The sequence below is a fragment of the Strix uralensis genome, chromosome 21 (assembly GCF_047716275.1).
Source record: "Strix uralensis isolate ZFMK-TIS-50842 chromosome 21, bStrUra1, whole genome shotgun sequence".
NCBI classification, from domain to species: domain Eukaryota; kingdom Metazoa; phylum Chordata; class Aves; order Strigiformes; family Strigidae; genus Strix; species Strix uralensis.
The window spans coordinates 8,892,575-8,915,410 of record NC_133992.1 but is presented as its reverse complement, the minus strand read 5'-3'; the positions used below and the strand labels follow the sequence as shown (position 1 = coordinate 8,915,410).

General features: G+C 48.7%; 1 protein-coding gene across 3 annotated transcripts in view; it reads left to right on the top strand.

Moving 5' to 3' along the window:
* Positions 1 to 22,836, top strand: part of VAV2 (vav guanine nucleotide exchange factor 2) — a 149,411-nt gene that overhangs the window by 103,924 nt on the left and 22,651 nt on the right. For all 3 annotated transcript variants that reach the window (XM_074891253.1, XM_074891251.1, XM_074891252.1), the window contains exons 4-8: positions 7,181 to 7,249; positions 16,483 to 16,585; positions 19,038 to 19,136; positions 20,639 to 20,707; positions 21,331 to 21,431. In XM_074891253.1, coding sequence (XP_074747354.1) covers positions 7,181 to 7,249; positions 16,483 to 16,585; positions 19,038 to 19,136; positions 20,639 to 20,707; positions 21,331 to 21,431 — 441 coding nt within the window. The remainder of the gene's footprint in view (positions 1 to 7,180; positions 7,250 to 16,482; positions 16,586 to 19,037; positions 19,137 to 20,638; positions 20,708 to 21,330; positions 21,432 to 22,836) is intronic.

Below are 22,836 nucleotides of genomic sequence, written 5' to 3'. Positions count from 1 at the left end.
TGCTGGCGCTGGTCTGGAAGCAGGCAGAAATATATATTTAGTTGTTTTTATTGGCGTGTGTTTCATAGGATTGCAGCTGCTCAGGTACAGCAGAGAGACTGCTGCTTGGACTAGTAAAAGATTTCCTTGTGCTGCTTCGCTACAAGTTAAAAATGGGGGTTGCAAGATTTTTCTTTTAACAGAGTGTTTTCCAAAGCTAGGCAATTGTAGAGCCTCACCGGGGTGTTGTTAATACCATGGGGCGTGTCGCAGGTCTGTACCTACTGGCTGTGATTTATCTTTATACTCCCGGGCGAGCGGTGCCATCAGCCTGGAGCGAAGGTGCCCTGGGCTTGGCTTAGCTGCGCTGGCTCGCCGGGGTGAGGGCTCTGGCCGTCTCCCCCCACGGTGGGTGCAAACCCACTCCAACAGTGCTGGGCTCAGCAGGGCGCTGCTGCGGTTTCAAGCCAGCACGTGAGCTGCAAGAGCATCCTCCCTCCTCCCCAACCTGCTTCTCACGCGTTCCTGGTGGAACCAGGGCCATGGGGATGTCCCACCAGGAGAGAGGGCTGCTGGTGTCCCTGCTCCGTAGATTTTCAGCCACAGCATTTTCAAATCTAGTTTTCTTCTGGGTCAGAGACCTAGGCCAAATCGTTTCCTAGTGATTGGTTGTGCTGTTACCCCAGAGGGTTTGGGTATTTTTTTTCCCCTTTCTTTTTGAGAAAGACATTTCTGGATTCCCCTTTTGATTTTATCCATCTGTTATCATCAACGTGGAGCTGAAGTGAGGAGAAAATCATACCGCTTTCTTGAGCGAAACATTGGTACATGAGAATTTTTTAAAAATGCGATAATGTGTTGAAACATAAAATTATACGAGCTGTTATTTTCTTGTCTCATAGTCTCCAGAAATAGTCAGTTCAGATTTGAGCTAAAGATAAAGCAGGGCATGCAGCTAACCCTTGGGCACTGTGCAGTGCGCTGTGCTAAATGCTGGAAGTACTCTCCTGCAAAATCATCATCTTTGTGTTATCTGATGATGTAGCTTGCTGTTTCCCCACTGAATTTCTATCAGAATTAATCTTGTGAGAATTTTTGCAAGTTCCAGACCACAAATAAAAGCAAATCATAATTTTTCAGAGGACGTGTCTAAAATTTGGCACAGCATGAGGTGCTTCTTTCCAGAGATGAGTAATGTAACACAATAGTATGATTTTAATTAAATTCAGCAGCTTTTGGTATGCTCCAATGTGTCTTGTTCTGCAAGGAGAGAATTGATTCCATTCTGCTTTATAGAAATGGCTCTTGGGCATTAATAGAATGGTTTTCATCCATCTCGCAGCACTTTACCAAAATTATTCCCTGACGCTGTTCCCATTTCACAGATGGGAACCAAAACTCGGAGGTGCTGCCTGGGTCAAGAGCAGAGCTGGAAGAGCAGCTCCAGGTCACCTCTTTGCTCATCCCTGCTCAGCTCTCAGCCACCTCTTGGTACATCAGTAAATTAAGTGCTGCTTTAATCTGCCTAATCCCACTGAAGCCGATGATGAATGCATTTTCAGTTGCGTGTAAACGTCTTGCAAAACCACATGGTTTTCTTTGGACGGCTCCAGGAGTGCTGTGCTGATGAAGGCACGATGGCATGCCCAGGGGACCTGCTACGGCTCCAGGGTGCCAGAACCAACGGCTGATGGGGGACCCATGGGGACGGGGTGATCCCTTGCTCAGGGAGTGGCTTGCCATCCTGGAGAAGAAGAGGAGTTAAAAAGGGGGCGAAGGTTGGAGCTATCAAAATAATGTGCTATGAACAGCCAAGATCTGAGCGCTTTCCCTGGAGAAATACATTTGGGGATTGAAGTATCATTAAACCTCAGCGGTGGGACAGATGGACTCATCTGGAAGCACAGGAGCTGAAGCCAGCTGGTAATCCCCCACCCAAAGTTGCATGGAAAGCACATCCTGAAGTCCAAAATCTTGGTGAAATCGCAGACTCCCCTGGGTTTTCTTTGTATTGCCATGATGCTTTCTTCAAGATGGAGTTGTTGGAGGACCGGTACACCCAGCCATGGGTTTTGTGAGTTAATGCAAGGTGTAATGACAGTCTGTGGATACCATCCTATGGAAATGTTTTTCTGCCAGATCCTGAGCCAGGAAGACTCGGCACAGCCCCGTCCATCCCAGCAGAGCTGTAGAAGCTCCTTTTCACCAGCTTGAGGCTCTGGTCCTTTCCATTTGTGAAGAAATCCCTCACAGAAGGGGCAGCAGATGGGAGCAGCTCAGGTTTCGCGGGTGTCACGTACTCTGCCTGCTTTTTAAAACACTCAAGTGTGATCACTGGATTTAGGAAAATGGGGGGAGATTATCATGCTGGTGTTGGGAGGCTGGAGTCTTGCTCCTGGTAAGGGATAAGCCACCTCCTTTAGTCTCCTGTGGGTGTCTGCACAAGTCATGAAAACCTCTTTGCCGATCTGCCTGATAGGATCTCCACCGAGAGCGGCCTCGGATGGGAACAGCTCCTTGGGATGGAGGGCAGTCAGTGGGACATTTCCACCCTGCCTGCTTCTCACCAGGCTTTCTGTTCCCAGGGCTGGTGTTTGACCCCAAGAAATCAGAATGCCAGATTGTGCTGGATCCTCCCCGCTCTGTCACACGTGGATTTGAGGCTCAAATGCTACTGTACAAAATTATCAGACTAAAGCTGACCTGTCCCTGACGCTCTGTATTCTCTGTGACGGTACAGCGGTGAACAGCTGGCTTCAGTTGCTAGGACAAGGCACCCAGATGCTGAAATATGTTCATAAATAAATAAATCTTTCTGCTTATTGCTGTTAGAATTGCAGCCTACCTGGCTCTTCCCATTAAATAATTCAGAGGAGAGAGCAGCCAGAGAGAGCTGCGCCTTCTCCCCGCGGAGAGGATTACTGCAGGGGAGCGCGCGGGGGTGGCTGATGAGGATACAGCCTGGGATGGATCCCAGGGTAACCCGAGTGACCGAGGAGAGCAAAGAAGGGCTTTTGCATTACGTGCCTTGTGAAATATTAATTGATTATCCCCCCGGGTGATGTACTGTGGCTGTGGACTGCTCCTGCCTTTCCTTGGGAGAGCACGTCGTGTTTGCAGGGCGCTGTGTGTGTGCAAGCTCTCCGACCCAGAAAGTAGCCTAAATGTTTTCTAAGATCAAGGGGGTGCTCTGCATCACGTGTCAAGAACGATCATCTGCTGTAAGTCTTGTCCTCAAGAGGAGAAGCTCGCTCTAAACTCCATAACAAATTACTTGGTCTTTCCTTCTCTTTTAGTCTCTAAAACAAACACATCAGATTGATCGTACTTTCGTTCTCTTCTTTGATCTCTGGAAGCGGCGCTGTTGAATGCTGTGGGGTTTGTCTGTGAAGAAGTCTACTCTGGGAGGTTTATTATCTCTTAAGAGCCTGTTCCAGCGGTGTTTGATGTTGCTGGGGCTTTTGCTCTTCATCTGAGTGGGATTGGGCTTGCTGCAGCCCAGGCACAGGCTGGGAGGATAAATGGCTCAGCAGGTGGTTTTTCATGATGGTGGAGTAAAAAGCAAAGTCTGGTGCTTAACTAATGATATTAAATAAGAGATATTTTCAAAATAGTTTTAAATGAACTGGGATCTCTGCAAACCTGTTGGGTTTCAGTGGCTTCAAACGACTTTACTCATTACTGTTGAGCATTCCCAGCTATAGCACGAAGTTGCAATGTACCTGGAGATCCCTAAGAATTTCTGAGGGAATCAGTAGCTTTTAGACCCCTTGGCTTCCAATGTTTCTGCTCTTTTTTTAAAAAACAACATCCAAACTGGTCTCAAACAACATGGTTGCTCTTGGGGAGCTCATGGCTGGAGGACGTGCAGCACCGTTGCCCAACCAGATGGAGATGCTTCTCCCTGCGTGGTTGGGGCCAAGTTGATAATCTGCATGAAGGTGCCTCAATGCAAGTCCCGTGCTGGACCTGGATGTGCACAGGGGAAGCCCTGGTGAGAAATACTGGGTTAAAAGTTCACCCAGCTGGCTTTTCTTAGAGTTGCCTTGATGTGGATCTGGCGGGGCAGGACCGAGAACAGGACTCTTCTCCCCCAGCCTTTCCCCACCACATCAAATCTGTTTCTGTAGCCAGCTCAAGTGGAAAACGTCTCCCCAAAATGAGCCCAGCCTGCAGGGGGGAGCCACAAAGGTGACCTGATGGGAAGTGGCAAAACCAGCAACATGGGGAATAATTGATGGGACAGGGCTGGGGTGGGCAGTTCACCCCGTGCCTCCTCCCAGCACTGCCCTGGCCCCTGGTGCTGTTTGAGTCTTGGTAGAAAAGTGTTTAATATGTTTTTCTGTAGCTGGTTGCTGGAGGTTCATCCTCGTCGGCTTGTTGCTAGAGGATTAATTTTCCTGTGTTCAGCAAAGAAAATTAATGTAAATGGATATATAAGGGAACTGAAGCCAAAAGTAGGCAGATATTTTAAATAATGTCCATAATTAGTAGGGTTATATTAAATTATGTTGTTGCACGTAGGGCTTTTGGGGAAGAACAAGGACCATTTGGGTGAGAGCTGGCCAAAGCCCATGGCGTGGTCCCAGCCCTAGGTGACTTGTCCTGCAGTGTGGGGGCTGGCACCCTCTTTTGGAGAAGGCGAGAGGAGCTGTGGGGAGATGGCAGCTCTGCTCCCACAGCTCCCCACAGGGGAGCCTCTCCAGAGCTGCTTGTGGCATGGGCAGCTGGGGACAGAGGACGAACAAAGAGCAAACCCAAGGCTTTCTCCAAAAAGCTGTCCTTCAGCTCCAGATTTTAGATGGTCCATTTAGTAATCCTCTCCTAGGTGTGACTTTCCTTCTAATTACATTTTGTGCATCCTTATTTAACCATTAGCTGCTATTGCAGCGATACAGGTTATTAATTCCTCCCCTGCCCTGACTTTCACTCCGGTGCTTTGCCCATGGTCAAGGTGAAGCTGGGAGGGCTGACGGAGCTACCGTCTCCATGAAACTCTCATTAGAAAATGCTTTTCTCTCTTTGCTGTCTCCTTGTCTTACGTGGGGGGGTTTATCACAGGAACTGATTACACCTCAAGCCCAGATTTATGGTTGGAAAACGTGTGCTTGTGATTTTAATATTCTTTATGGCTCTTTTACTTCTTTCTTTCTGGCACGGTGAGTGCTGGAGAAGGAAATAGAGATTAAGAGCAGAAGATGCATGTAAAAGAAAGGAGGTTGTGCCTTGTGGTGGATTTTTTTTTATTATTATTTTAACAAGTGGTGTTTTAACAGAGGTCACCTCGATTTCTCCTTTCTGGCTGAAGCTGTGCAGGATGGTGTAGCCCTGTGGCAGTGACTGTTGTACCCCCTCACCTGTCAGGGCTGAAGTCTGAGACCGGTTCCCATGATCAGCTCAGCCACGTGCAGGAGCTGCTGATGGTTTTTTGTCTGTGCTTCACGTGGTTTTTCCGTTTGTCACTAATCCCCAGGGGGCGGCAGGGGAGAGGAAACACAGACACACACGTTTTGTAAAGATTTTGGGTGCCTCCTGGTCTCTCGCTACACTTCCCTGCTTTGAAGCTTCTCTCCAAAGTGGGCTTCCCCCTGCATCTCGCAAATGTGTGGGCAGCTGTTTGTGCCAGATGTTGGGGCGTTGGGAGGATCACCCAATGGCACCTGCCTTGCAATGCAACTTTGAGAGCAGGCACAGCCCCATCTGCTCTTCCCACCCATCACTCTCCTCCCTCCTATGTTGCCGCTTTGCCCGTGGGCACGGTTAGACCTGCCAGCCTCGGGTGCTCCTTGGTTCCTGTGGGTTTGCATCTCGCACAGGGGTGTGGTAGCCGCGATAGCTGCTGGAGCATGAAATGGTCCTGCTCTGTGCTGGGATCACCGTGGCTCTTCTCCCTCCTGGGCTCACCACCTGGTCGTGGGTTTAATTGAACTCACTGCAGGTTTGAGCGCTGTTTCAACAGCCTTGGTCTGAAGCTGCTCACCAAAGGAAGGGTGAAGTATAGCAGAGGAGGGAAGGCAAATTAATGCGAGAGGCAGGATCCAAAAATAGCAAATTTGGGGGCTAGCCAGCCATGTATTAAATCTTTCAGGAGAGGCAATCTGACGTGAAACAGGGAGGGTGGGAGGGAAGAGAAGGAAATTGCTCTTGGGGGCAGTTAAAAGTTCACGTGTATCCAGTTTGCTCCCCCACAGCATCAGCATCCCATCCCACGTAGCTCTCAGCCTGGGGACCCCCGGCTGCCTTCGCTGCGATGCCCACGGGGGACAGACCGAGCTGCCCCACTGCAGCCCGTGTTCCCCGCGCTCGGGCTGGAGCAGGGCTTGCTGTGACGGCCTGACGCAGCCCGTAGTCGCAAGGTGCATCCAGCCCCAGCAGAGCCGTAGCCCGCCATGGCCCTGTGCCAGCAATAATACGTTGGGTTTAATTAAAGCAGTATTTTTCATCTCCTTCATACATTATTTGGTTATTACTTCAGAATGAGCCAAGGAATTTTTGTATTCCCCCCACTCCTTCCATTTCTCTTTTTAAATCTGCTTTCTCCCCCCTTCCTTTTGCCCTTTTGGTGCCCTTTCCCGCATCCCCAGGGTTTTAACTTTTTTCAGCGATCACAAAGTTATTAAGATGAGGAAACCCAGGGTTTGTAAGGACTTATTCATTCTGGTAGGATCAGCTGCTCGCAGCGGTGGGAGACACTGATGGGATGAGGCTCGGTGTGTCCCACTTGTGCCCTGGCCAAGCCAGGCAGCGGCTCGCAGGTAGAAAGGCTCCATCACACGTGGAGGAGAGGGTGTTTCTCTGTCTCAACGAGTCCAGCACCAGACTTGAATTAGATTTCTACTGAGTCGTTTGTGCGGCATCAGCGCAGCGGGGAGCGGTGGCTCAGCCACGGGGTCTCTGAGGTGCTGTTAGACGATGCAGCTTCGCACCTCAGCGCTTCAGATGATGCCCTGTGGTGAACCAGCCTCACCACCTGGTTTCTTGTCCCGCTGTGCCAGCGCTGCCTGCAGGAAGCAGCGGAGATGATGTCGTCCTGGGAGCTAATGCCTCAATAGGAAAAAATGTATTTGTAATGAATATTTTGTTCTGAAACACCCTCTGCTCAATGGGGTGCTCGGGGCTGGGCTGAGTTCAGCTGGGGCTGAGGGGGATCTGCTGCAAGGGGTGAGGCACCAATAACTCTGTCATTCCTCTCCTTCCCCAGGCCCTTCCCGTCGGAGGAGACCACGGAAAATGATGACGACGTATATCGGAGCTTGGAGGAGCTGGCGGAGTAAGTGGCCTCGCCTTCTCACGGGGAGGGGACACGAAAAGGGAGAAGTTGCAATGTAGTTCCAGCAAAGTCAGATAAAATTTGACAGCAGGGCTCAGAGAGCCGGGCCAGCTGCTTTGATCGTCTTGCCAGGAGATTTTTGTGCTCTTACAATACTCCGTCTTTTCCCATGTAGAGCCCTGGGAGACATCACTTTTAATTGGGTTGAGTTTACGAGTGGCTCAGTGGGGGGTGAGGGGGGCCAAGCCCACGGGAAGCTCCTCCGCCCTCTGAATCCCATCGTTAGCTGCAAAACCCTGGGACGTAATTCGTCCTCTGAGCCAGCCGAAGCTGAGCCACTCACTGGGAGTAGGGTACCCATTGCTAACTCAGCACTGGAAACCCCCCCCGACCCCCCATGGTGTTTTTGGGGCTGTGTGGGTGCTGGCACATGGGTCTGCATCCCCTGTAAGTGATTTTGGGCCACGCCAGCCAGCCCCAGGGCAATCCCTCACAGGGGGGACGCATCCTGCCCGTCGCTGGTGGCGCGGTGGGATTGCAGGGTGATGCTGCCGGGGTTTCTGTGTCTATATTTATCTGGGTCTCTGGTGTCTGTGTTTTGCTGCCCGTGGCGATGATAGAACAGGCTTTTAAAAGCAACCTTGAAGTACAACGTATACGGTGAAACTATCGGAATTTGATGGCAGCGTTCCCGTCGGCCAGGGTTTTACTTATGAAGTGCAGTCTGTTTCATACGGAGGGAAAGTCTGTATGGGTGGATATGTGGCTTTATACAGTTAAATATTATTGTTCCACAACATAAATAATAAGGCTCCTTAATCCAATGAGTTCCTTATGGCTTCAGTTATTACAAAAGTAAATCATAAATTACTAGTCAAGGGAACAGAGTACCGTGGAATCCCCTGCTCGCGGTTTGCTCCCAGCAGCTACAGTTTAATAAAATTTTAACTTATAAAGGGTTCCTTTCAAGAATAACATTTTTTCCTAAAGTTCGCAAAATCCCTTTAATATTGGGTTTTAAAATTCCTGATTCTCACACACAGGCGGGCTTTTAATTGGAGAAAGGTTTCTGTGTGAACTGGCACACAGGTGCTGGTGGGGATGGCAGCCCTCTCCTGGAAATCGGAGTTTTGGCGTGGTGCGCTCGGAGCAGGTTATTTGGTGTTGAAGATGAGTTCCCAGCTTTAACCGCTCTGCTGTGGGGTGCAGCTCCTGCAGGGTGTCCGGGTGGAAGCTTCCGAACTGTTCCTTTGATCACGGCCGTGAGTTGGTCCCTCTACGATAGGGGCTTATGTGCCCAAGTCCTGTGCTCAGATGACTTAGAGGTTTATTTCTTATTGATCACCCTGTTCTGTCCCAGATTGTCTCCAACTTTTTCCCTTTTTTCCCATTCTTTGTAAAGTTCTCCTCTTTACATCTTTAGTTAGAACCGCTGGGGAAAGGCACATGTAAATCCGCATGGGGATATCGCACAGATTCTGTCATCCAGATCCGCTCCTGGAAACACAACCTACAAAACGGAGACATAATTCACCCCCAACTGTAAAAACCCCAGAAATGCCCCAGAGAGCCCCTTCAGTCGAGTGTTGCCGCTCCCGCTGCCTGGTGACACATCAGCAATAGTTCCCCTTTCTCCCTTTGACAAGGAGCGTCTCTCCGTGCTTGACAAGGAAACTTTCATTGGAAATTTGCTGGTCACAATGGTGCGTCCTGGGCACTGATGCTGGGCGCTGGCAAACCGCGGGGCCGCATGAGAAAGCTCTTTCTTAGCTGCTGCCAATCTCCAAGCAGCTGAACAAGGGCGTCATTCACGAGCTGGGAATGATTCAGTCCATCCAGCATCTTTGCATTTAATATCGCTGATGATCCAGCAGCCTTGGGAAGATCTGAGTGCATCCAAAATGCTTTGTTGGCGTTGAGGAAATGATTTTCACAGCAAGCAGTGGAAGGAACCTCTACCGAAAAGCACAATCGGGCTCAGCAGTCCTCCCTTTTGCGAGAGAGACCCCTCCATCTCAGGGTGTTTATTCCACGTTAACTTGCTACATCTGTGCAGCTGAGTGATTATTTTTGCACTTTGGATCATTTTGGAGGGATGCACAGTCCTGTCCGTAAAACCGCTATGAAATGTGCTGCTGCAAGGGCCCAGCCTGCCGTCCCCCCGAGCCTTGGGGTGCAGGTGAGGAGGGACAACCCTGGTGGGCTCAGCACCACCAAGTCAGCCCCCAGGAGAGAGGAGTCTCCCAAAGGTTTTGTCTCTTCGAGCGTTGTGCTGTGCGATAAAAAGCTCCGGATAAATGTTGAGCTGGTTCTAACAAGACATTTTAGGGGCTGGTAAAAGTGGTTTTATTGGAGAATGTCAAAATGCTTCATTTCAACTTTAATGACAAAGGGAGAGGTTTGGCATGCCCCATTTGAGATTTTGGGTGAATTCCTGTTCTGCAAAGCATTCAAAATATAAACATTTTTGTGACTAGGTGCAGATTTGGGAAGCGGAAGGAACCAGGCTTTGCCCCCGTTGTCCCCACGAGAGCGAGGACCTTCATCCCAGCAGCGAGGTCCCTCCCAGTGCAGAGGAGCCGCGGCAGCCGGGGACAAAAGGCAGCGCCAGGGCTGGGAGTGGATCAATAGCAGTGCCACGAGGGCCATTTATGTGTGCTGCAGAAACAAGCTGTCTGCGTGCAGGCACGAGGTGGCCGCGGGGTGCTGGCGTATATAAAGGATGTTCATGCCTTGATGAACCCATTGTGCTTTCACCTTTGGGGTATCGCAGAGATTATGCTGGGCTGCATGCAGCTCCCCAGCGCTGGGTCAGCTATCCAGCAGATCAAGGCAGATAATTGCTTGGAAACAGCTATTTTTTAAAAAAAAAAAAAAAAAAAAGCAAAACCCGAAAAACAAAAGAACAATTGGTGTTGGAAAGGGGAGCGGAAACTAAAAGGGTATCAGGGGAGCTAGAAAGTTCTCAAATTCCCTGTTTTCAGCCCGCTGGCCCCTCGGTTTGCTTTACCATCGGCCAGATGGCAGCCTGCGGAGAGCCCGGGCAGATGGCGAGGGCTGGCCAGTTTGCAAGTGGTGCCGGATCAATACTGGGAGGAGCAGTAAAGGGACATTTGTCCTCTGCTGTCTGATTTATTTCAGCACGCCCTAATGCCAGACCCTTGAGCAGAAGCCAGTTTTGGGGGAGTTTGCCCAGGAAATGAGCAGGGCTTTGCAACAGCAACACACAGGTGGGTTTGCTGGAGCCTGCCCCCAAAAATCAAAGTGACTCTTATCCTGATGGAGCTCCCGTGAGTCTGCAGGGATGTGAGCCGCTGCCTCCCGTGCGGCTACAGCTGCTGGGCACTGACAGCAGCAGGCAAATATCCACCTTACTGCTGAGCATCTTCCCCTCTGACAACTTTTCCATCTCTCCTGATGGCTGTTTCAGCTGCCCCAAACCATTCTGGTACTTCTGAAGTTATACTTAACATTTAACCTAAATTTTCTCTGCTGCCACTTAAGCTCTCTCCAGTTATTTTGTCTCATTAAATTTACAAGAGCAATTAATCCTGGTCCTTCTTTATCATGAGCCTTTTCCACTTCATGGCACTGTCCCTCTGTGCTGGCACAAAGCCCAGCAGGCTGGGGTGGATTACACCTAGGGTGGGGTTTGGGTTGTTTGGTAGCTATTTGAAGAATTCAGTCAGGCAGAAGTGGTGTGAATGATTTGACACGAAACATCTAATTTGCATAACTTTTCCCTTTTTTTCTCCTTTAAAAGTGAATTGCTTTGAGGGGAGGAGTTGTAGTGTTACAAAAAGGACAGGGTGTTTTAAGCAAAGCAGCTTTCCTCCAAACCCTGCACTGGAGGCAGTATGTGCCTCTGGGAGGCTTTGTCCTGCAGGTTGGTGCCCCTTGCTCTTGTTTTGAACCACAGCTCTCTGGGGATTTATCCCCAACAAAACCATTGTGGATAGTGGTGTATTTCCAAACGCTTCATCGTAGAGAAGGGGAGTTGCAGAAGACCTGACCTCAGTTTCTCAAGCGATGCAGCTCGTTTGGGCCCAGACTCTGCCAACAACCTGTCTCCTGCCAAGAGCTTCTTGCTGAGGTTTCTCCTACTTCTTTCACTGTCACCAGCATTGCCTCCTTGTATCTTCCAAAATAGTGATGTGATCAGCAGAATTTCTCAAGTGCATTAAAAAAAAGTAATGAAAAGAGGAGCCAAGGTGAGATGATAAGTTAGCTGCCACTTTTCTTATTATTTTTGCTGTGTTGGAAAAACCACGCACACCAGCCAGTTAAATAAATGACTCCGTGGTACAAGGCACTCAAGCCATAGCACTTGTAAATGTGTCTTTTCTTCTTTGTCACCAGTGAAGATTTTTATATGTCCAGCTTGTGCCATGTCTCAGATCTTGTTAGTTGCTAGAACCATGTGAGGCTCATTCCTGGATTATAATGTTCTGCTTTGAAGGGGGAACGTAAGACCTGAGTAGAATAGATGGTAAAAGGCTTCTCTTGCTATTTCTAGATGCGTGTCTCCGTCCAAGTACAATCTGGCTAATTAAAACCCTGCAAGATCTCGAGTTCAACGGCTGCACATCTTGCACTCCTTCACCCTGAAACCTAAGCCTGCCAGATGTGCTGCAAATATAGGACTCTGCTTGTCCCCATCTGACAGAGACCATGAATGAGGGGGTTGGTCAGATGGACTGTCTATTTATAGCTGTAAGTGCAGAGTAACAATGAGAAAGTGAGTGATTACTTGGGGCGAGCTGGAGCCTCGCAGCTGCTGGGCAGCTGTCGCAGGGACCCTGCAAATGTACTTCCAGCCTGGACCCGGAGGTGGCTCTGAGGTCTTCTGGCTCTTAACCTCAGCCACAGGGCTGGAAATTCGGATTTGTCTTTTGGTGTCTTATTTTAGCTCCTTTTTCCTCCTCCTCCTCCTTTTTCTGTTGCTCTTCCCGGTGGTTCTGGCTCTTTCATCAGTGGAACGAAAGCAGAGCCGTGGTTTGGGCGGGGTTTTGGCATGATGGGCTTGCCTCAAGGGCCTCGCTTGGGCTCATCCTTGAATTCTTGAGGCTGGTACAAACTCATCAACTTCCTAGAGCCCCTGAGCAGTTTTTGTGGATGGAGAGGTCCTTCAGTGGCCCTCGAGACCCTCAGCTTCCCTGCTTACCATCCTGATCCATGGTGTCGTTGCAAATGTGATGTGCAGCATTCCTCTAGCGTAGTGGACCTGCTGCAGAGTGTTTATTGGGGCATCATGGGCTGTCTGTGCTCATCCCTGGTGTGGGCAGCCCAGTCTGGAGCTCATCTTTTCCCAAAGCCCAAATGCAGACTGTGCCCTCTGTTTTGGCCCAGTGCTGAGCTCTGGGGGGCTGGTTCCCAGTGATGGGAACAGTGGGACCAGTGGCTTCACCCAGGGCAGTGAGGTTCTTCCTCAAACTCAACTTTGGCATCCTGTTTGGGGAGATGGCACCTGGAGGTGCCGAGCGTCATGGAGGGACCCTGCCCTTTCCCAGCTCGCTCCTTCCATGTCCCTCTTTGTCCCTTGCTCCGAGGCAGTAGCCTGGCATCGGTCCCTCTGTTAAGGGAGCTGCTCCTTGGCATGGCTGCTGCCTGCTTGGGAGGGCATTTGTAGAGTGGGCATTGCCAGGGAGGAAGAGCTCAGCCAAAAGCATTGTTGTTGCTTGAAATTGCCTTAGATATGAAAAGCTTTATTCCTTTTGCTTTGAATGAGCTTTCCTGGCTAGGCAAGATGCTGCCAGCCCAAAGCTGGTTACATCCATCCTAATAACAGTTATTGCAAATGCTGGCGTTAACTCTGAAGGGCGGATAAAATCCCTTTCCTAAACCCAGAGCTCTCAATGAATCTCCTAATCCAGGCAGTAGGTCATAGGCTCCGATACCCACGGGTAACTTGCAGACTCTGCTGCTTTTATTGAAGGAGTAAATTGCTTTTCTTTGTGAAGGTGGTGGTGAGGATCTGCCCTTCCTTGCTCAAGTTGTTCAGTCTATGCGTGACATGCTTGGGATGCTGAATTTATTGCCTCCCGCAGCAGGGGACTGTGCAAAACACAGAAAATACCTGCCCTCCTTTCCCTTCCCTTATGGCATTTAAGATTTAGTGTGTTCTTAGGTTGCCACTGGCTAAACTCATCCTGATACCTGTTCTTTTTTGATGACAGAGAGGGTGCATATTTTCAACTCTGACAGACAAAATGCGGAGACCGACGAAAATCAATGTGTGCAAAGCAGCAACATCAACAGCCCTACACGCGCCGGCAAAGCTTGGCCGCTCACAGGCTGCTGTGGGAGAGGCTAATCTGCACATTTTACTGCTCTCCATAAAACTGGCAGCCTCTGGTGTTTCTCAGAGATGTACTAAGAATACGTTTTAATAAATAAGGGTCCGTTGGACAAAGGTATAGTTGCTTTAATACCACCATGGCTGTGGGGTCTGAGCATCTCTAGTGCCTCTCCCCTAAGCTCTGAAATGGAGGTGTCTTTCTAGATGGCCCCAGGACAAGGGAGTTGTCCCTATTTTTTGCCTGAGGCCAGAAATCAGAGATGGGAAGGGCTCGTACTGGTGTTGATGAGCAGGGAGGAGCAGAGCAGTGGGGACTCAGCTCCTTTGTTAGAGCAATGAGAGTGTCGAGGGGCAGGATGTGGCCCCCCATGATGGGTGCAGTGTTCATGTCAGATGTTTTTTGGCAGCTTTATGGACAAATTTGCTGTGTTGTCCCTTGGTAGATGCTTCTGCACCTTTCCTGGTGGCCCAGAGGAGCTCCAGGTAGGGCCAGGCTGGGCCAAATCCATGGGGCACCTATCTTTCTCCAGACTCAGTCCAGGCAGCCTGTGATTTAGCAAAACCCCTTCAGCATCCCATGCTGCTGCCTGGGTTTCTCACAGTGATGTCCTGGTGCGTGCCCAGCTGTGGTCGAGAGCTTGTGGCTCCTTGGTGGGTCAGAAAAGGAGGGCTTGTCCAGGCTAGGTCCCCCATGCAGCAGCAAGCTGGGGACAGATGATGATGGAGTCTGAGGCTTGGACGTGGCGCCCAGTTGTGCTTGTGTGCAGGAGAGCAGCTCCAGATGATGCTCAGGACGCAGGGCTTCCCAGGGACACCTCAGATGCTGTCTTCTCCTTCTGCCTGTAGCCCAAACCAGTTGCTGAGCGCTCTTGCAGCTGGGGACGAGCAGTCATCTCACAGAATGGGCTCAGCTCCGGCAGCAGCATCACCATGGCACTCGCCACTGGGGTATCGTATCCAGTCGGGCTCATGCTCGCGACATTAACCCAACCATAGGTTTCCTAACGACCCTCGAGTCGGGGAAATGATCTATGGAGAGACAGCCAGCAATCCGAGAGGTGTGGGTGGGAAGGGAAGATTAATCGGGAACCGGGAGTTACTTGCTCTGGATAAGGAGCAGAGCTGAGAATATAAATATTGGTACAGATAATAACGGTGACGGCAACACTTGGGAAGGGGAAGATGGATCACCAGCTATTAGTGGGCATTATTACAGCAGCTGCAATGCATCACTCTGGAAGAATGGGATGGATACATCATGCCAGTGTATTTATTTAAAATCCCCAAACTTTTATTAAATAAATCTGTTTTTAAAAATAGATTTAACTGTATTTAGAAAAGAAATAAAGCCCAGTTTTGTGAACAGATGTTCTCTGGTGCTCCATGCTGTATAATATAGAGATGTCAAGCATTGCAGTTTGAGCACAGTTTTACACCTAAATATATTGGTATGTAATTAATACCCATGTTGAAAGAGAGCTCGTAAAATACGCAAATGCTGTTTGATATTCCAGCGTTTCACACTGTCCTGATCCCATGGGGTTGACTTCAGTGGGAGCCGTTAGCAATCAGCACCTGTAGATCTAAGCGCTAAAATTATTATTGTTAATTGGTATTCATTATGGGTTGAATTTTGAAAAGTGTTCTAAGACTCAGGAGCCCCTGGGGGGGTTTGTAAAGGCTCAGATGACAATTAAGTACCTAACACCATCACCTTTAAATACAAGTTGGGCACTATGTTTTGGTGATGCCTCTAAAGCTTGTGCTTGCAGGGGATCTCCTAAGTGATGTGGCCAGTTCTAAAAATGTGACTTTTATGCTGCTTAATCTCTCTGATGTAAATATTATTACTGGGCTCTGCTAAGCATTGGGACTGAGCGTCACTGAGCTGATTAAAAATCACTCAGTTGCCCATCAGGGCAGGGATTGTTCTTTGTGGGAGTTGGTGCATCACCCAGAGGAACTGGATCCAGAGATTTTAAACCTGGACGTGGTGCCTGTGGCCGGAGGGCGAGCGGGGCCATGAGTGGAGGCAGGTGGCTGGTCCGGGCATTACTGCGGGTCCCTTCACAGTCTGGGGGGGTCAGCTCAGTCCCATCGTGCTTCCTCCTTGGCAAGGCAGGGCTGGGGTGCTTCAAGCTACTGCACGGAGCCATTGCATGATTATTCAGTATCTTTTCACTGCTTTGAATGGACGTGGGCTCCTATGGCAGTTTGCAGCCCTAATGGGGTGAAGGGAGGTGGTTTCTTTGGTGTGAAGGAAGCCTTTTTGTGAGAAAAAGCAAAACCAGACCAAGAGAAAAAGTAAAAGCAGACCAAGAGTAAGTGCAGTGCTTTAAACATACCAAAATCCAACCCGTTAAAACATATTCTCTAAGTATATAATTTGATTAAAGTCACTGGCACAAGAGCTGCTCCTTGTCCTAAAGACGAGAGGCAGGAGATGGACAGGAGGCTGTGGGCATCTTCGGAGGCAGGTGGAGCTGGACCTGGTCGCGTGTGGTGGCTCAGATGGTCCCGCTGGGACACTTGGCCGTCAGGTCTGTCTCGGCCGGGCCGATTAGCGCCGAGCAGAAACTCTACAGGGGCAGAGCTGGCAGACCAAGGTGGACGGGGCATCGCAGGCATGTCTGGCACGAGGCTCAGAGCGGCTTCTTGGCTGCGATCCCCACTCGTGTCGAGCAGTGTTTCGCCTTTCCCAGCCTCCAGCGAGGGGGAAGAGATGTGCAGCGGGTACTGATGTGGGAAAACCAGAGACTCCTAATGCAAACAGAGAATGTGGACTGAGCACGTCAGTACGGTGGGCCAGGAGGATTTTCTTATTGTCCCAGTTATCGTCCCTCCTTGGTGCGAGAGCAGTTGTTAGTTTGCCTGATCGAGTGATGGTGAACGTCCCCTCTTTATTATCGCTAAATCGCTTTCCTTCTCGTTCCAGCGAACATGATCTGGGGGAGGATATTTATGACTGCGTCCCCTGTGAAGATGAAGGCGATGATATCTATGAAGATATCATCAGAGTGGAAGTTCAGCAGCCCATGGTAACAATTTATATGCATTTTTAAAGCTACACCTTGAGGGGAGGGGAAGGGAGAGGATTCAATTAAATAAATAAATATCCACCAATGACAGATGCTACTGCAGGAAAGTGAATCGTTTTGCATTGCTCCTCAAAACTGAGTGGTAAAAATAAAAAAAAAAAAAGCCTCACAAGTGGTAAAATTAAGCTGAGCTGGGATGGTGCTGGCCTGGAGGGGGTTCTCCAACGAGTTTCCCAGCTCATCCTGTCATCTGAAGGAGTTTGGGGAAGAGGAAGGAAAAGGGACAGCTAATAAGCCCTAAATGATAAGCTAAAAATAGCAATTTGCTGCTGAGCCAAGGCAACGCGTGTCACTTCAGCCCTTTCTGGGAAGTGGGGAGCGTGGCGGCTCTGCCTGCCCCATCAGCCAGATGTGCCGTGTCTGCCACGGGTATTTTTAGATCGGGGTGAACACTGAGAAATCTGTGTGTGGAGGATCCAGTGCTTGTCTGTGCCCGTTCCTGCTCCTGCCTGGGTGTCTCAGAGCAGGTAGATGTTTACAGTGGTGCTTTCTGGGGCAGCAGGGACCTGGGTGGCTTTAGGGACAAGAAGCTGACCCCATTCATCATCTCTAAAAGCCTTTCAGTGATGGGGAAACTGGGTGTGCAGCATGCACAGCCTCCTGGAGGGACTTGCACTAGTGTGCATGTATCATGCTCCGTGGATGAACCAGGGACGTGCTGGTGGCCCTTGCATCTCCCCAGAGGTGCTCACAGCCACCCTTGCTACCTGTGACCCCAATTTTGAGGAGGAGACGGGCTGCCCTGGCTTCTGCTGATGCAGAGCTGGAAGAGACCTTTCCACCAGCGCGTGACCTTCCAAACTTTCTCCCACCGTCTGATATTTGCCACCCCCAGGCTTTGTGCAGGCTCTAATTACTGTTTCCTCGCTGCAAACGGTGCTGATAACAGTACATACCCCTCCCCTTAACAAAGCTGTATCGATGGAGAAATTCACTGATCAATTAAATCCCCAGAGCAGGGTGCGTGGCTGTGCTGGACGAGGGGCTGGGAGGCTGGGAAGGCAGGGCTTCACCCCATGGAGGCTGGCGGATGAGCTGAGCTGTGCGGCAGCGATGGCCACGTGGTGCTTTCTCACCCATCCCAAGCCTGGCTGCAAGAGGTACCAAGACCAGTGAGGGTTGAGGCATTTCATCCCTTCATGCCCTGTCTGCAGCCTGAGGAGCTCCCTGTGTGCCGAAAACTTGTCTGGACCAAGGACTTGGGTGCAAAATATTCCCACTGATCCTGCCAAAGCGCTTGGAGCTGTTTATGGACACCAGTGGCAATGCCAAAGTCAGCACAGCTCGTGGGTCACCAGTGTGTTTACCACGTTGCCATCAGCTGTAGATGCCATTTGACCCAAGAACTGCCCCTTGGGAAGGTTTTGGTAGGAATTTCTTGCAAAAATGGGGAGAAGCTCCCACCGTGTCGGTGTCTGGCAGGCGGGTAGTGCAGGATTAGGGTCAGTGGAATTGGAGGTTTGTCACTATTCCCTCCACAATGTTTTATGTTTTCTTGGACAATGCGGGGCAGTGATGGAGTTGATGGCTCTGACTCCCTTTCCTCCCCTTCCTCGAGCAAAAGAGTCTATTTTTAATACAAGCACCCACATATCTGTCTAAATACTGGAATTTTTTTTTAAGATTTGTTGCAATAGCAAGTGTGTGATGCTAATTGGTTTCTTGTATTTCTGCATGCTTCAGATTAGATATATGCAGGTAAGACACATTGATTAAAATATTGGTTTCCATCCACCTGATAGGTCTGAGCTGTGAGTTATAAGGGGGTGTACAGAGGGTGTCTGTTCCTGTGCATGATCGTTAAAACCCAATCACTGAATCACCTCCCAAGTTCAGAGACTGCACCGACAAGTGTGGCACCTCCTGATGTGTGTTTTCAGCCCCACTCTACAGATGTAAAAGCCAGAGAAGTGATTCCAGGAGTTGGGGCTTTAAGAAAAGCATGTATTATCAGATTTAACCTAAAATCATGAGAATTGGCAGCCCTGGCAGGGGATTTGTGTAAGTCTAACGTATTATTTATGACCCACTTAGGCTCTGTTGTGAGTTTCATCTTAAGCAAAAAAAAAAAAATGGGGAAAACCAGCATTTATCTCATACTTATTCTTTAGCTGATAGTCTTTGGTGATGTGGCTATAATAAATGCAAAAAATGTAATGCTTGCCATGTTGAAACATATTGAATAGTACAGCCAGGGTTCCTTCCTAATTTTTTTGGATAAAATTAGTTTTCTTTAACATAAACCAGTAACAGTACTCCCCTGACTTTCCAAACTCGTGCTTGTTCTGAGTTTGCAGTCACCAAAGGCTGAACTGGAGCTCTGCTCCACATGAGCAGGTTGCTGGACCACTCTTAAGAGTATCTGACCATGCGTTATTTTTGCTTTTTCTAGAAAATGGGAATGACAGAAGATGACAAAAGAAATTGCTGTTTGCTAGAAATCCAAGAAACTGAGGCCAAATACTACAAAACACTTGAAGATATAGAAAAGGTAAGAACTGAGCTATCTTTTCTATACCATCGCCTTCCACATCATCACTTGATCTTGCATTGATCCAGCTGTAATCGTTCTCGCTGCGAGAGCTGGCAGATGTGATGAGACAGGATTGATGCATTCACATGTAAAATTGGAGAGAAGGGGAATCCAGAAAACCCATACTGACAAGCACAAATGTGCAGCCTCTAACTGTAGGAGCCAAGCAGCATATTTCTTCTGATTGCTGCATATTGAAAATAGGCTGAAAACCATCTTGCTGTGTTCCCCCTACCCCGGGGTAAGAGACTCCCGCTCCTCGCTCAGCCAGGCCGGTCTCGCCAATAAGAGCTGTGTTTGCAGATATCTTATCACTTTGATTGCTACAGAATAATTTCTTTATTCTGGGTGTTTTTCAAAAGTGCTGAAGCTGTGCTGACTTGCCATTGAAACTAATTGGATTAAAAGTAATATTTTGCTGCTTAAATTCATGGGGTTTAATTGGTTTTGATAAATTATTGTTGTGCCTTTCTTTTAAATAAAAATAAAAACGAACACCTCAGCAAGATCGAGGAGTTGTGGCTACGGCTGGAGCCTGGAGGTGGTTTCTGCTCCGGGGAAAGCAGCAGGAACGAAGAACAATAGTGAAAATGAAGCTGCCATTTCTAATCTTCCTAACGCTTTTGTTTCCTCCCCTTTTGCAATTATTTGCCTCTCTCTGCTGAAAGTTCCTGCAAAGAAGCTGTGAGTGAAACTGGCACAATGGAATAACATTTCCTATTTTCAATGAAAATGTCCCAACATACATGTCATTTATGTAAATAACCCTTGTTCCTTGGAAACAGCCACAGCACTTCTGGTTCAGTCTAAAGGAAGAGTTAAATTACTGCTTTGATACCTATTAAAAAAGCTTGTGAAGGCTTAGTAGGTTCTGACAGCGTTATGGGTAGAGGTTCCTGTCTTTGGTGCATTGCATCGGGGGGTTTTTTTGTAGTTACAAGTCATGTAGACGTTTCTATTAATATGTATTTGTTCAGAAAGGCATTTCCAGTGTAATCGCATCATCGGCACTTTTTCAAGGGCAAAAATCCTAGTGAGATAATCAAAGAGCTGAAAAGACGCTTCTGAGCTCTTCCCCACTGCAGCGAGGTGATGAAACTGTGTGCATTTAAATCCCCCTCCTGTAGATTTAGCAGGAGAGGGGGGTGCACCCACCCATGGGTGGGGCTCTTGCACCGTCCCACATCTGGAAGCGCCCGGGGGGCCAAGGGGAGCTCGGGGGAGGATGTGCCCATGGGGTCACCTGGCTCCTGCTTGGGTCCTTGGCACAGCCTGGTCTTGACAAACACGTTGTCATTCGTCTGCCTTTGCAAGTGCTTAAATTCATTAAAACCTGGCTTCTCCCTGCCCAGGTGAATGCAACTAGTGAGGCAAGGAAAAATACCTCCCTTGCACAACCCACCCCCCTCTTGTTCTCTCCTCTCCAGTATTTCAATCCCTTTTCCATTTACCTCTTGCAGAACTATATGAACCCACTGAGGCTGGTACTGACTCCCCAAGACATGGAAGCTATTTTTATCAATTTGGAGGTAATGGTGTAGACATTGTGGCTTAAATCTTTGTTCTTTTCACGGCAGCTCAGCTTTCTTCCTGCTTAAGAGAAAGCTTTCGGATTTTGTGTTAGATTTGTGCATTCACCTGTAGAGGTTCAGTCCTTCATGTGCTGCGGAGCTTGAACAGGTTTAGAAGATATTTAATGCTCAGTTATGTAGAATCAGGGATTATGTGAACTCTAGGTAAGAAAACTATTTTATACAGAGGATGTTCCAGGACTGGGGCTGTGTATTATAGCTGTACTTGGAGATGGTTTGGTCACACTGTGATGAAGGGATTTATTTCTATCCTGGCTTGCACGGGGTCTGGGTTGGAGCCTGCCCATCTCCTCTGCTCCCTCCAGACCTACAAAAAGGAACTTTAAAACACATGGAAATCCCGGGGCATTTATCCCTGTGTAACCTCTTGGCAGAATTACACCCTTACAGCCATTTAGGGCTGCATGTCGCTAGATTGTCTTATTTTGGAAACAGCTAAAAAGAAAAAAGAAATGAGAGAAAACAACTGCCTGATTAAGTAGTGAATGTGCGTTTCTTTAGCCTCTGTTTGCCCACCCGGTTTGGATGTGTTTAAAGTATTGATTGTTTCTTTGTTGTAGGACCTAATTAAAGTGCACTTCAATTTCCTGAGAGCCATCGACGTCTCTATGATGTCTGGAGGAAGCAGCCTGGCAAAAGTGTTTCTGGAATTCAAAGAGAGGTAAAGGAAACCTGGTCTTCAAGCAGCTTCAGGTTTAACAGATATGGGTTAATATTCTCAGGGTCCGTCTCCAAGCTTTGAACAGAAATGCCTGTTGCAGCAGACCAGCTTTGTATCCTCTGGAGCTAAATGCTCTCAGGCAGCCGAAACATCAGTCGGTGCCGACACTTAAGCAGCCAGATCCAGTCACAACCATGTCAGGTCGCAGAGGCTGGGGCATCTCCTCTCTGACTGACCTGGATAAATCGGTGTGGCTCTTGTGGATGTTTGGTCTTGCAAGCCCATATTTGCACTTGAATTTTGCTGGTCTCTCAGCATCCTGTATGAGTCTGGCTGTTTTTCAGGCTGACCGTACAATGCCTTTACAGGGATGTATCAGAGGGGATGAAGATGGGAACTCTACGGTTGTGGTGACCTAGAATGGAGTAAAATCTCACCTGCCGTCCAGGGTTTAGTAGTCTTCTCCTGCAAGCAGCAGTGGGGCTTTGAGGGCCTGTAATGTGGTAGGATGAGTTCTTTGCAGGAGAGACTTTGCTCTGGTTAGATCAAAGTGATTTCTCGCTCTAAAAAATTGTGTATTTGACGTTGCTGTTGTCCCGCACCTATTGTGGGACGAGTAAATGTAAAAGTTGCTTTTGCGAACATGATAGATTCTGTGTTTTGGCAGCTGCAAGCAGGAGTACCCCAGAACACAAAGATAAGATTAATAAAAGCCTTTAATATCCTTAATACTAATCAAAGGCCTGATTCATTGTGGAATCGTGCCAGGGTGTTATTTCACTGTGATTAAACCAGTGTCTAGACACAGAAATGCCATTCAGAAGTCAATAAGTCCAGAAATACCATCTGCATTAATAATACACCGTAAGGTCAAATATTCCATCATTCACAGTGCCTCTTGTTAGAAGGGGAATATTTTTTGTATTAAATGAAAAATAGTTCTCAAAGAAGAATGAAAATACTTTTAAAATACTCATAAAACTCGCTTAGGTGATTTTGATGTCCTAATTCCTGTCTCGGCTCTGTGCATGCCAGTGCCATCCCTGGGCATTGACCCATCCCCGAGCCGCCGCTGCCTGTGCTCGGGACAGAGCTGTGCACGTGAGGAGCAGGGAAGGGACACGGGAGGAGTCAGGGAGATGGCATTGCTCCCCAGGGAGACCCGCGTGGCTCATTTTTGGGCTGACAGCCTTTAAATAAATGTTTGCTTCTGTTAATTTGCTGGTGGGAGCTCAGCAAAGCCCTTGTAGCTGATGAGTTTCATGCAGCTAGGTGAAAAAAACGACCCAGTTCCTAATGGATTTTGCAAGCAATGTTTTTAGGGACCTAAAAGCCTTCCTGAGAGGTGAGTGAAGGAGCCAGACTAACGGCTGGCAAGGTGGTGATGGTAGATCTGAAGCTGTGT